The following is a 14128-nucleotide window of genomic DNA, read 5'->3' on the forward strand; positions in this document are numbered from 1 at the left end:
TCCTGATTTGTCTAACCTGTAATGGTGTTCCCCCTGAGATAGTCCTCACCCGGAGATCCGAACGGAGGCTCATTTTACTTCCGGAATATTTTACCTCAGGTATTTACCTCATTTCAGTATAAGTTTTTATTGCGTTGGAGAAGGTATTTTCATTTTTATGGCCTGAAAAGATTTTTTTTTTGATATTTGATGTCTGAATGCCTTTTCTATCAGCACCTTACCCTGCCCTGCACGTTTAGCCAATACACCACCAATGCAACCAAAGTGCAGTATTACCCCACACCCGCCTGCATTTTTCTGTATAGGCCAGGATCCCTACTGTAAAGACTAGTAATGTTTCTAGCACTATCATGGTGTTATTTCTGAGACGTCTTCCGTGCATTTCTTACAGGTCTTTAAAGAACTGTCTCCCTGTGATCTCTTTCATCCTCGGAGATTTGGGGTTCAAATAACCATACACAACATAAGATATTCAGAATCATTTAATGAGTCACAAACACTCTTAAAACATTGTACACGTTACATCAAGTTTTTATTAGTTAATACATGAAAAATACATTTTTTCGTATTTTGGGTGCTATATTTAAAGATTGGATAAAGATACATTTAGTCAAAATACATCTAGGTATCACAGATTTCTTAACGTTCAATTAACAAAAGTCGATAAAGGTGTTCCTTGGTGTACATAAAAATATTTTAAAGTTTGTGATGTTGAACAGAATATTGGACTTACCTGCTTGATGTTAAACTATGTTTTAAAAGAGGTCTGAATATTTTATTTTCATATAATACCTAAACATGTTATAAATTGAAAAGATACTGATTATAAAAGCCTTGGACTGAGTCTTAGCTTATAGTCTTCTTGAGTTTGGACCTACATTTTACTACACTGACTCATACTCATACTATACTATTGACAGTAAGCGAATGGGATTAGAGAAATAACAAAAAGACCAAATTCATGATCATCTCCAGAAACTTGGATGCACTTGAAAACTTCACCATAACACTGAATACCAAGTCCATTGAAAAAGTCAGCAAATTTAAATAGCTGGGAACGTGGCTTTTTGAAGATTGAGCATCGGACAGGGAAGTAAATTGTCGCATTAAGCAAGCTTTTGTAAAATTCTGAAAGGTACTGACCTGTTCAGAGTTCGATCTTCAACTGATAAGGTAAGGTTTACCAAGTGCTGCGTATGGTCGGTGCTGCTATATAATAGCGTAGAGGCGTAGCGTAGAGGGAGAAGAATAATATATTGGCTTCAAAACCTGAGAAAGTGGTTCAATAAGAACAACCGGGCTATTTTATGCAGGTCATAAATACTTATTTATGTTATTTGCTGCTTTGGCTAGATTGTCCAAACTCTGATGACTATTAAAAAATGTTTAAAAATGTACACTGGGTATATCATACAAATCAGTCTTTAAGTAGATTCAAATAGAAAAACGTTTGTTAATATTAATCTCAATAAATAAGAATTGGTTAAGTACCTTAAATAAATAAACTATAGACTACAAATTTCTAAGAAAATGATGTATTTCCGAAGTTGAACTCAAAACTACCATTGAAATTGTTTGATTTGTTTTTTAAAAGTGACACAAAACAAAAATTGTTTTAAAACGAAAATAAACGGTTTCGTTTTTATTCAAATTGTGTCTTTTGCCATCCCCCGACATGTGTTTCTAGGATTACCCGTTATCAAGGGGACTTTGCAAGAAGACCGATCTGAATCAAAACGCCTGTCTGCTCGGTATAAATAATGAAATATTGATATCGACAATCATTTCAAAAAAAATTTTCTTTACTCTAAAACTAAGTTTATAACTATATGAGACAAGTTTTAAATGATATGTTTATTTAGGTACAAAAGTTATGAAATTTAAGCACAATGGTTGGAAGAACTAGAACAATAAAGCCAGTCTACTTGTATATATGTATGAAGGAAACAACAGGATGATATAGGCAGTAATACTTAATATACCTAAGTTATATCCACCCAATGTAATAGACAAGTAAAAATAATATTTAAGAGAAATGATTGGTAGTATAGCGGCTTTTAAGTAAACAGGCTATACTACTAATAATATACATGTTAATGACACAAGGAGGGTAAAAGGTCCAATGCTAGGCTTCAAATGTATATTAATAATCTAGTTTTAGTCAAGAATATTATCCAGGGTAAGCTTGCTTGGGGCATTTGGATATTTTTTAAATACTTTTGCAGATAATAGTCAAACATACCATCAACTACCCGCCCCCTCTATAATTAGCTCGTAAGACAATATCAACTATAAAAAGAAGATTTAGAATATCAACTATATAAACAGGATTTATAAAATACAGGCCTTAGAAGAGATAAATGTACAGATGGTGCAATTTACATGATGATATTATTAAAATAGGATATGATTATGATGTTGATATGCACAAAATATTTTTACAAATGTACAATGTAAAAAAGTTTTTTTTCAAATTAAGTTCAAAATAAAAAGGACGAAATTAATTGAAGAATTCTACAAGCAGATTTTAAGTATACATAAATAGGTATACACGAACAAGCTAAACTTGACAATAAAAAAGTAAATATAGAGTAATTGTAGAGTAAATAGAGAAAGATCACACAATATATTCATTCATTATCAGTTATCTAATACAAAATATCTAATCTAATAAAAAATAAGGAGAAAGTAAAAAAATATTTCGAGGAAATTTATATAAAGTAGAAACCAAAAAGAGTAAACAAAATCAAAGAAAACAATAAAGACATAATAATAGCAGAAGAAGTAGGCGTGAAGCCTACTTATTTCAAAGAACTTTTAGTAGAGAATAGAGTAGGATTTTAAGGAACTAGAAACCAAAACCGAGGTAGAATTGCAATAGTAGCTTTAATAGAACCACAACAAAGCACTGCTATGTCTAGTAATCTCTAGGTATCAATATTCTGCACAATGGAACATTAGACAAAGCCAGTAGAGAAAGAAAAACGACAGGTAGAAAATCCACCATTACAATGTTTAACAGTATTGTCTTGAACCAATTCATCAGCAAAAAAAATAAAAAGAAGTCTGAGAGAGGGAATAGACAAAGATGTAAGAGAAAGAAACATAGAACAGGACATATGGAGTGACAGGAGAAAATGGTGACTGGAGGACTGAAAACAGCAGAGAATATTATAAACTGAGATGTAGTAGAAGTAGAAACCAAATAAATGTGTAAACAATTTTAACATGTAAGAATGTGTGTTATCAAAAACATTAAGGAGTAATGTAAGTATGTACTTAGTTGATGGAAAATATCACAAAACGAAAACTATAGTTATGTAGTAATGTCATAACTTCATAAAGATGATCTTAAGCAATCAGTAGAAGACAACTGCATGTAAGATAAGACTATACAAAACATGTCTAATGGCCGGTTTCACCAACGACAAATAGTAGTTTATTCGATGAATAAAGTTATTCGATTCATAAACTGACAAATCTACGTTTCACCAACATCAAATAACATTTCATTTATTTATTTATCAGTATTTTATTGTAAGTATTTACTCTTCGAATAAATTGACAAGTTAATTTCGCTTTAAATATCCACAACAAAGATAAGTCTTCAGTTTAACTTTAAATTATCAAAATTGTATTGAAACACAATAAAAATATAATAGACTAATAAATATTATTCGATGAATAACTACTTATTCATTGATTTGTTGTTGGTGAAACCGGCCCTAAGACAAATATTTAAATACAGTACCAAAACCATAACCATCATATTCGTAATAAGAACATATCAAATTTATAAAGATAAAAACCTTATGATCTATATCTATAGTAAGCAGCATTCTTAGAAACAAAGTATGGAACAAAGAAGTCAGAAATATTATATGTGGAATTCATGACATTGCTGCAGGAGATAATGTTTCTAGTACATACATTTAAAAATAATAATTACCAAGACTGGTAAAATAATATTTCTATTAGGCAAATTATTAGCTACAGACACTGTTAAAACTATTTCCCAAGAAGTAAAGCTGGCAATATATGTGCAGAAAAGTATGCTTTTAAAAATAGACCATAGGTTCCATAAAGGTAGAGGGATAAAAATTATTAAACATTTAATATACAGTCCAGGAAACGACCAAATAACTGAGATGTTTAAATATGGAGGAAATCACATGTATGAGGAAATGCATATATTAGGTAATCAAAAAAATATGGAATGAAGAACAATTAAGTACCTAAAAAAGGAATGGTCGGGAGCAATATGTCCCATTTTCAAAAAAGGAATGGAAGATATAGTAGGTGAATACCAGCAAGCTTTAGACAAGGAAGAACCACAACAGAACAGATTTTCTTGCTCAAATAGATACTAGAGGAAAGCTACCAATACCAGAAACCAACCATATTATTTATAGAGTTTAAACGAGCATTTGGTAAAGTAAAAAAGGAAGGAACTGTATAAATTACTTGAAGAACTACAAATAAGCAGAAAAATTATTAGAATGATACTTCTAAACTGACACTATGATGAACAAAACCATGTAAAAACAGTATTTGGATCAGAAGGACAAATAAAGATCTGAGAGAGTTATATAGGGAGCCCAGCATACTGGGACTAATAACAACCCAACAACTAAGATAGCTAGAACATATACAGAGAATGTCAGAGGGTAGACTACCAAAAATGCTACTGCCAAGGAGGACGTCAGAGAAGAGGTTGACCCAGAACAAGGTGGAAAATGGATGTAGATAATCCAAAAAGACTTAACGTCACAAACTGTAGGATGAAAGCAATGGACAAGAACGGATGGAGGAGAATGATCAATCAAGCCATGGAACTACTAGGCTTGATGCAATAGTCATTACTATTAATATGCATGAATTTATTAGGACAAATCAATAATTTTATACAAAATATAAGGATACTGCATCATATTAGCAATGAGTGTATTCCTAGCATAATCTAAACTGAGATTTAAAAACCAACAAACCAACCAAGAAAAAGTTGGGTCAAATTAACATAAATAATCAACAGTCAAAATTAAAGAGAAAAATAAATTCAAGATAAAAATCAATTCAAGCAATTGAACTTCTGGGTCAGGCAAAATAATGGACGAAATAATGGAAGCAGTACGTAAAGGTCATGGCTACATACCAAACAACAAAGGGGAATGGGGAAAAATCCAAATATCGATGGTGAAAGCTCCCAACCTCCTATGTCAATTTTTGGCTATTTTGTTTTGTTACCCTAAATTAAAGAGAAATAATATGTATTTTTACTGTTTACAAGCTCCTATGTAGTTATTTCATATATGGCCATCTAGAAGCCAATTAATAAAATAACGATATAGGAGCTTGTAAACATATTTATAAACAGGCTTTAATACATATTTCTCTCTAATCTAGGGTAACAAAACAAAATAGCCAAAAATTGACATAGGAGGTTGGGAACCTTCACCATCGATATTATGTTGTGCAGATGACGCCGCATTAATCGCCGAGACAGAAGACGATCTCCAAAGATTAACACACATCTTCAATACAACAGCCAAGAAATACAATATGATAATATCAGGAGAAAACACCAAATTTATGACAACATCAAGACAAGGGTGGAGGCAAAAAATAAAGGAGACCAAGGCTCAATTTGGGCTGTAGTGCCATAGAAGAAGATGAGAACATCTATATAACCACTAAGATGTAAAATCCAAATTGATGGGAAAATAATAAAGCATGAAGCAAAGTTTAGATATCTAGGAATAGAAATAACTAGTTACGAAGATGTTGAAGAACTACAACAACAAAGCTTAAAAGCAAGTAAAGCGGCAGGATCTCTTAATGACACAATCTGGAAGAATAAACACCTAAGACAAGACACAACAGCAAGAATCTATACCTAAAGCAGCGATTATACCTATATTAACATACACGACAGAGACAAGACCTGGCACATCTAAAATGGGATGACTACTAGAAACAGCAGAGATGAAAATACTTCGACAAATATCAGGGAAAAGTCTGTTGGATAGGGAGAGAAGCGAAAACATAAGAAGAGCATGCAATGTATAAGACATAAATGGATGGGTGACAAAACGGAAACAGGAGTGGAACAAACACATTAGTAAAATGGCAGAGGATAGGATAGTATGAATAGCACGAGATAAGTCACCAAATGGATGAAGAAGTATTGGCAGACCAAGAAAAAGATGGTGCCATAATTTAAACAATTTAGGAGGCTAATGCAGAAGAAACAGGCTTTAAAGCCTACATACAAGAAGGATGAAGAAGGTCAGGCAAAACTAGCAAAATTGTGGAAAGAGAAAAAAATATTTTTTAAGTTTGATTTAAATCAGTGTAAACAAAAACATTCTACTTAAGTGTTTTCTTTTCATTTTTGATATTTTGTTGCAGAATATAAATATATACTTACAGTGATGAGTGCACGAAGAACCAGCAAAATAACTCAAAATGGAAAACATAATATTATGAAATAACAAGAGATGAAACTAGTAGAAATGGGAAATATAGCAATAGAAACCTATGAATTTACATTATGTTGATTGTTTCCCACCTTTAGATGTAGCAGAGTAGTATGTGACCTAAAACTGTCACTGTCACAGTGGCCAAACTCCTTTGTTACATCTAAAGGTGGGAAACTATCAATATAATGTAAATGTATAGGATTCTATCGCTAAATTTCCCACCTCTACTAGTTTCATCTCCTTTCATTTCACAAGGTATTATGTTTTCAGTCTTTTAAGTTATTTTGCCAGTTAGGTATTAGCACACTCATCACTGTAAAGGTACGATTCTGACATCAACGGCAGGCGGCAACTGCAAACGTCAGCTACAGTTGTTAACATGGCATACGTATTTACTTTGCACTATTAATTTGTATAATTGTTAGCAACTAGGTATATAATATAATAATGCAAAGTAAATACATATCTCATGGTAACAACTGTAACTGCCTTTTGCAGTTGCCATCTGCCTCCTATGTCGAATCATACCTTAAATATCATATCTATATACATACCATTTTGTACTGTGAAACATCAAACATTACTGCTAAGTGTAAAAATCACTCCTAAATTTTTTGGTATTTATTTAAATGACAATGGCTGGTTTCACCAACTACAAATAGTAGTTTATTCTATGAATAAAGTTATTCGACCAATAAACTAACATTTCTCAATAAACTGACATTTTTCTCCATTTTACTAATGTCAAAATAAGAATTATTTTGCTTATCTATTAAATAAATACTTATTCTTCGAATAAATTGGCAAGTTAATCTCGCTGTAAATGTAAATATGTATAAGAAAGTAAATTTGCCAGTTTAACTTTAAATTATCAAAATTTTACTGAAACCAAATCTAAATATAAACATCTAATAAATTTTATTCGGCGAATACAGTCGGAAAAATGAAAGAATACCCATGAACTATAACAACAATCACATATTATTCAGATTATTAATAATCTATCTCTCTGGTTTGTTATTTATTTAAAAAAAAACAGCAAATACAAAATATGTGATTGCTGTGATCGTTCATGGGTATTCTTTCATTTTTCCGACTCTAGCTATTCATTGATTTATTTGTTGTTGGTGAAACCAGACCTAATACAGATTTTCTGCAAAAATGGTTTTCATGACTTAAAGATCGTTTTTGTTTAGGTACACCTATTCATTTAAACTATAGGATTTATTATACAGAATTGAAAATTAGTTAGTTTTCATTAATTTAAGTATAATACTTATATATTTACAAATATAACATCATTGATATTCAAGTAATTATAGACTTCAAACATTTTCAATGGGTTAGGAGGATAATCTTGTATAATATAAAATGAATATTACAAAAATGAATTACTATAATATTTAAGTAAATGTAATGAATACAAAAACAACCTTCTAAGATATTTAAAAACTTCAATACTTCATATTTTTATGTACACAATAAACCATATACCTAATAATTTTTAATTACAAAATGTTAAGAAAAAATCACTTCAAAAGTTAGAATCAACACTACAAGTAAATTCAGAAAATTCGATACTTAACCAACCTATACAAATGCAGTAATGTTGAAAGAGTTGAATCAGCAATTCCTGCTCATCCAAAAACTCGATTTTTTCAATCCTGTGCCTCTCGGTTTCAGTAAACGCATAGTAGACTTGTACCATGTCCCATCCTGTTGACCCCATCCAACCATTATTTAGGAATCTTGCCTTCTGCATATCCAGATTCTTGCAGTGGGCAATACCAGCTAAGTTGCAACCTCTGGCTCGTAGATTGCCCAACATGACCTCTCCGAATGTATCATTCATATTACACATTTCATAGTTTACAAAGAGTCCTGACTTAAATTTCGAAGATATCCACTTTAACAACCTATTAACACAGTCATTTTCAATGTAGACTAACACACACTCAGCAAGAAAAAGGGTTGGTCGCTCAAAATTAACTTCGGCCTGTTGAATCTTCGTTTCAAGCTGAGCTATGTTTCGTATATCTACACCGATACAGTGATAGTTACCAGCATGTAGATCAGTTTGGCTCAGTTTAATTTCTCCGTCTTGATTGTGTATTCTGTCCAATAAAGGTTTGTTTCGCTTTATCATATAACACTTCCTTGATGTTACTGAGGGAAAGTCTATCTCTACATAATTAGCAATTTGAACGCCTTCATCTTTTAACTTCCAGTATAAAGTGTCAAAACCTGATCCAAAATTAATGATTTGCGCTGAACTACCAGCTTTATTGATGAACTTTTGTATGAAATTTTCAATACCTTTGACTCGAGCGTAGTAGCCTCTATTGATTTCCGGGGCTCGTTTTTCTACGTTCTTTACAAAATATGAAATATAGTCGTCAGTCCAGTAACCTAAAAGTACGGCGCCCCTTTTACATTCACTAGCATCGTCGTTAGTTGCCATAACAGGTTCGTCTCCCATTTTGGAAATTCTGAATAACTGAAACAAAAGTTTGAGGTTAGACGTTTGTCAACAAAAGAATGACAGTAAGGCGCAGACTTTCTCGGAACTTGAAAATGACAGAACGAGTATTGCGGAGTTGACAATTCTCTCCTATGCTACAGTTGTTCCCACGGATCTTTACACAAATGTAATGATAGCGCTTTTCAACAACAGTCATTTGTTTCGAGATTTTGTCATATAATACGTGTATAATATTAATATACACGGATTATACGAAATATGAGAGAAGCTCGAAACAAATGACAATCGATGAAAAGCCCTATAGGGCTTTTCATTCACAGTCGTGTGTTTAGAGTTTCTGTCATATGTCGTATAATCCGTGTATATTAATATTATACACACATTATACAATATATGACAGGATCTCGAAACAAATGACAATCAATGAAAAGCCCTATTGATTTGCAAACAAATCAAAACCAATTAGCAAATGGCTATTATCCCGGTGGACGTATTTTATAAAGTTATTTTATTGAAGTGTTTGATCTTTTTTGATATTGAAGAGATTGATGGGCTCAACATTAAACAGCTTGAACATTATACCGACTATTACTAATAGAAAAATAAATAAACAACGGTAATATATCAATTTAAAAAATAACAAAAAGTAAAGCTTTATTTACACTTAGCAATTGTACTGGCTGAAAGTATTTGCGGCCACTAAACTTGCCATCTGTAAACAACAGGAAAATGCACTTGCTGGTTGTCGCTATCGGCAAGCGCTTGCAAGAAATTTACAGACTGCCTAGTTTGCTCACTATTTGTTGAATACTTTCTGAGAGGCCATTATTTCCAAAACTCGCTAATCGACAAAATTTTTTTGGAAACAATTTTATTTCGTTAAGAGAAACTTCTAATTTCCATCGCTAAAAATTATAAGTAACATTAATAAAATTCTTTACATTGTGAGCAAAACCACAGAAAAGGAACAATTCCTATTCTGTAGCTAAACACTACTCAGATGATACTCGTTTTGTTTTTTTTTTCTTTCGATTTGCCAAAAAATGGCTTTTGAGCTTGGAAATAATGACCTCCTATGTGTAAACACTGTTAAGCAAGTTCGGACAAGTAAAAGTTATATTTACAATAAGTGGGATGACAACGATTTGCAATACGCGGGATGACAATAAGATATTTTCATTTTAAACACAGTTATGAAAAATATAAAACTTTGTGGATTGTAAAATAAAACGATCATATGAATAAATTAAAACGTGAAAACGCATTTGAGAAATTTTTAAAGAAGTTGTCAGGACTTCTTATCCCTGTTTCAGACGGTCAGTCCGTTAATAGCTTAATGGTGTCTAGTTGGACAAACTTTGATGTACGGGAACAATGAAACAGGGGAAGTTTTAATAATTGTGGAACAGTTTAAAAATTTGGACCGTCAGATTAAGAAAACGTTCCATGTATTTTGTCGGACAGAACATCTAATTGATTTGGTACCCTTTCATTAAACTCTCATGCAAAACTCAGACTGCTATTCAGACTGAAATCTTCAACTGATATCTCTTTTAACAGTAGTTCTGACCCACCCAGAGTATTTCTACGCTTTATTCAATCTCTACTCCAAACTCCGTTGATTCTGTTTTCTTGTGTTGTAACCATAGATATAATAAGGATAGACAAGACATACTGAGCAAAATCGCGTAACGTGCGGGTAGTCGGTCGGTGGTCTATCTATCTCTTTATACATATATGTTTAATTTCACATATCACTAAACGATCCTGCTCATGTGACAGACAAAGAAGGCTAGACCACTCAAAGGGAATATTGACCAATGACGTCCTTGATAATATAGGACTTTTCAACGCTTCTCATTTGTTTTGAGCTTCCGTCATATGTCGTAATTATATGTACATGGATTATACGACATATGGCAGAAGCTCGAAACAAATGAGAAGCGTTGATAATTCGCCCTCTTGGCGTTACACCTCGATGCACAGAGCGGCCCGCATAGCTTACCTTGTCTATTCTTACTATGTCTATGGTTGTAACATATCTGTAAAACATGTGCAATTTCACATACCACAACATTACCATTACAGCACTAACTATGGCACATGGAACCATTTTCTTTTCTTACTGCTAGCAAATAAACTTGATAATATATAGATAGAAAACCACAAACAAGTTTAGTGTAACATGTACTATAATGACAATTTGTCGGTTAAAAAATATAACTTGTCACATTAGCTTAAAAATAAATAATTGTCGGAAGTAATCAAATAAGAGAGCAACAGTTAGTCATTCTAACAATCGTGGTTAAAAATAAAAATTACAATGAAATGTATAAACAAAGACGAAAAGTTTAAATATGATGAAAAACGTCAAAATTCTTAGTAAATAATGTATAAAAGACATGCCCTTATCCTTGTTTAAATTATTGTGGTTTCTATGGACAAGAAGCTTAATTTTGCAATACTACTTTCTGTACGTACGTAGAAAAAAGATCTAAAAAAGTAATCCGTGAATAATTTCATGCATGTGCAAAGATTCATTAAAACAACTATATGTTCATAATAGTGTAAAAAATATACCTGTTCTATTTTTTTAATATATAAAAGTAACATTATAAATATCAACTTCTATTAAGAGCGTAGACAAAAAATTTCGGGCGGAGGGTCGAAAGTCCCTTAGAATAAACAAAAAGTTTCTTTTGAATGAGATATTTGAAATTAATTAATAACACTCTATTTTATCTTTTTTTTTTTAACCTCTGTAACTTATTAAAATAAACAATATAGAAGTTTTCAGTGACTTTCGGCCCTCGATAATAATGTAATTTTTCATTCTGAGTTTAAATTTTCCAAAAATAGTTATTAGTTTTCTATGGATTCGAAAAAAATTAATGAATTTAAAAAGCATTTCCCGAAATTTTGCGCCTACGCTCTTAACTAGTTATATATAAAAATAAAATTTTATTCCTACTATATTTCAGAAACATTTAAGTTTTCTGAAATCCAATACAATAAATCAGTAAAAGTGTTCTCTATAAAACTATAATAAGTATAATGTAAGGAAAAATGATTAAAGTTGGCAACACTACTGCTGTCATTTTTAAGATGTTGGGTTCGGAATTATTCGAAAAGTGTGCGCGTAAGTGAACAAGATTAGAGTCCAGAAATAAAATCAATAAAGTTATTTATAAAGGTAAACACTTACGTGTAATTCGGGACAATCTAATTAATTCTAATCGTAAAATGTAAATTTTGATTTGAAAAATACAGTCTTCTCGTTCGTCGTTGACACAAAAAACAAGTCACAGTTGTTGGAGGTCTTTTTCTATCTATGTAAAGGTATATCTTCCTCGCAGCGCATATTCCCAGATTGTTGGCCCAGATCTATGCAACCCACTGAGCAGTCGCGGGATCGGAGTTGCTAACGGCGACCGATCTACGCTATGCGCTACTCTCTCTACAGGGAGCACGGAAAGAATTGAGGTGGGCGGCGCGAATTGAAAATGTTGGAAACAATCAGTTGTTAATAAGTTAATTCAACTTTAATAATTATGTGGGGGCATTATTAAATCAATTAGGTGATTTCACAAAGTTGAAAGTTTAATAAGTTCATGTTTTTAGAGCAAGGCGCAATGCATGATTTAAATGGAAATGTGTACCTATTATTTCATAGATATCCAGTGATGAGCGCGCTAATAACCGACAAAATAGCACAAAAGATGGAAAACGTATTAAGTTGTGAGATAAAATGAAATGAAACTAGTCGAGCTGGGAAATTGGGCGATAGTAACCTTTTTATTTACATTAGGTACCTATATATTGATTGTTTCCCAGCTTTAAACGTATCAGAGGAGTATGTCAACTAAAACTGTCACTGTGATAGTGGAATTTGTCAAACTCGTCCGATACGTCTAAAGGTGGGAAAAATCAATATGATGTAAATTAGTAGGTTAATATCGCTAAATTTCCCAGCTCGACTAGTTTTATTTCTTTTTATCTTAAAACTTAATACGTTTTCCATCTTTTATGCTATTTTACCGGTTATTAGCGCGCTCATCACTGTATACTAGAAAGGTCCGATAATTACTTTTAGCCTTCAAAAGAATAACGAAAATTAAAGACATTGGGACCAGAAGGGGACATGCCACCAAACACTATTTTGGAGAAAACATAATTTTAATAGTTATATTTATGATATAAGTGTTAAAAGTACACGTTTAAGGCACGCATGTGAAAGTTTGCAGAATGAGCGATAGTGAGTTCTGCAATTCATATGAGTGCCTTAAAAATTTTCTTTTTAACACGCATAGCCTACAATATTTTTTCTACAAACGTAATTACAGGACAATATCTAAAAATCTTTTACTTGAACTTGACTAATATTCCATTTTTATATTTTTTGACATTACATCAAAATTGCCTATACCGTCAATACGAATTGCAGTGCCATAAAATTTTAAACACTAGTGCCTTAAAGTAGCATTTTTAACGCTTGTATGGAGTGATAAAAATTGCATTTTTAACACGGTTGTAGAAAAACTTATTTTCAAATCCTGAAAAGTAACACAAATGTTTATTTAACGGTTTTTGAGTTTCTGAACATTTTTTGAAAAAATATTATGCTTAGATATGGCTTATCCCCTTTTGTCTAAAAAATTATATTCTAAAAAATGAACATAAAATGCAACAATAAAATAATTCAGCTGTCAATATTTTCAATAGCTGAAAAGTGGTCCAAATGTTCAGTGTCTTCCAGTGGTTCATTATTCTCAGTATCTGGTAGAATCTGTTGGCAAGCACCAATTTCTGTCTACACTGTTTTGTGCAACTGCAAGGTGCACCTAATTTTTTTGGTTCTATTTTCTTCCCTTTTGTATTTATATATTCGTAACCTAAAATTCTTTTAGTCTTGCGCTTAATTTTTGATGTCGTTGGGTATCCTTGTGCCTCCATCCAGAAGGCGCCTTCTTTTCTGGAGTTGGCAAGACACCTCGAGAAATCTATATTTTCCTACAATAAAGTAGGTATTTTACTAAAAAGGGATAAGCCACAAAAAACCTTTAGAACAATTCTAATATTTTTAGGTTCGAAAAATGTAACATAAGGGGACAAGTCACACATTTAATAAACTTACCGTTCCTAAGTTTATATTTTACGAATCGCTGCT

At 32.1% G+C, this 14128-nt stretch overlaps 1 protein-coding gene across 1 annotated transcript; it reads right to left on the minus strand.

The window, feature by feature from the left end:
* Positions 1 to 464: 464 nt before the first annotated feature.
* On the minus strand, positions 465 to 12354 carry LOC126889914 (leucine carboxyl methyltransferase 1). Its single transcript, XM_050658638.1, has 2 exons — positions 12167 to 12354; positions 465 to 8976 (listed from the first exon to the last, which is right to left on the minus strand). The coding sequence occupies exon 2, from the start codon at positions 8956 to 8958 to the stop codon at positions 8014 to 8016; it is 945 nt and encodes a 314-aa protein (XP_050514595.1). The 5' UTR covers positions 8959 to 8976; positions 12167 to 12354; the 3' UTR covers positions 465 to 8013.
* Positions 12355 to 14128: the final 1774 nt, after the last annotated feature.

This window comes from Diabrotica virgifera, chromosome 8, assembly GCF_917563875.1.
Source record: "Diabrotica virgifera virgifera chromosome 8, PGI_DIABVI_V3a".
Classification (NCBI taxonomy): Eukaryota; Metazoa; Arthropoda; class Insecta; order Coleoptera; family Chrysomelidae; genus Diabrotica; species Diabrotica virgifera.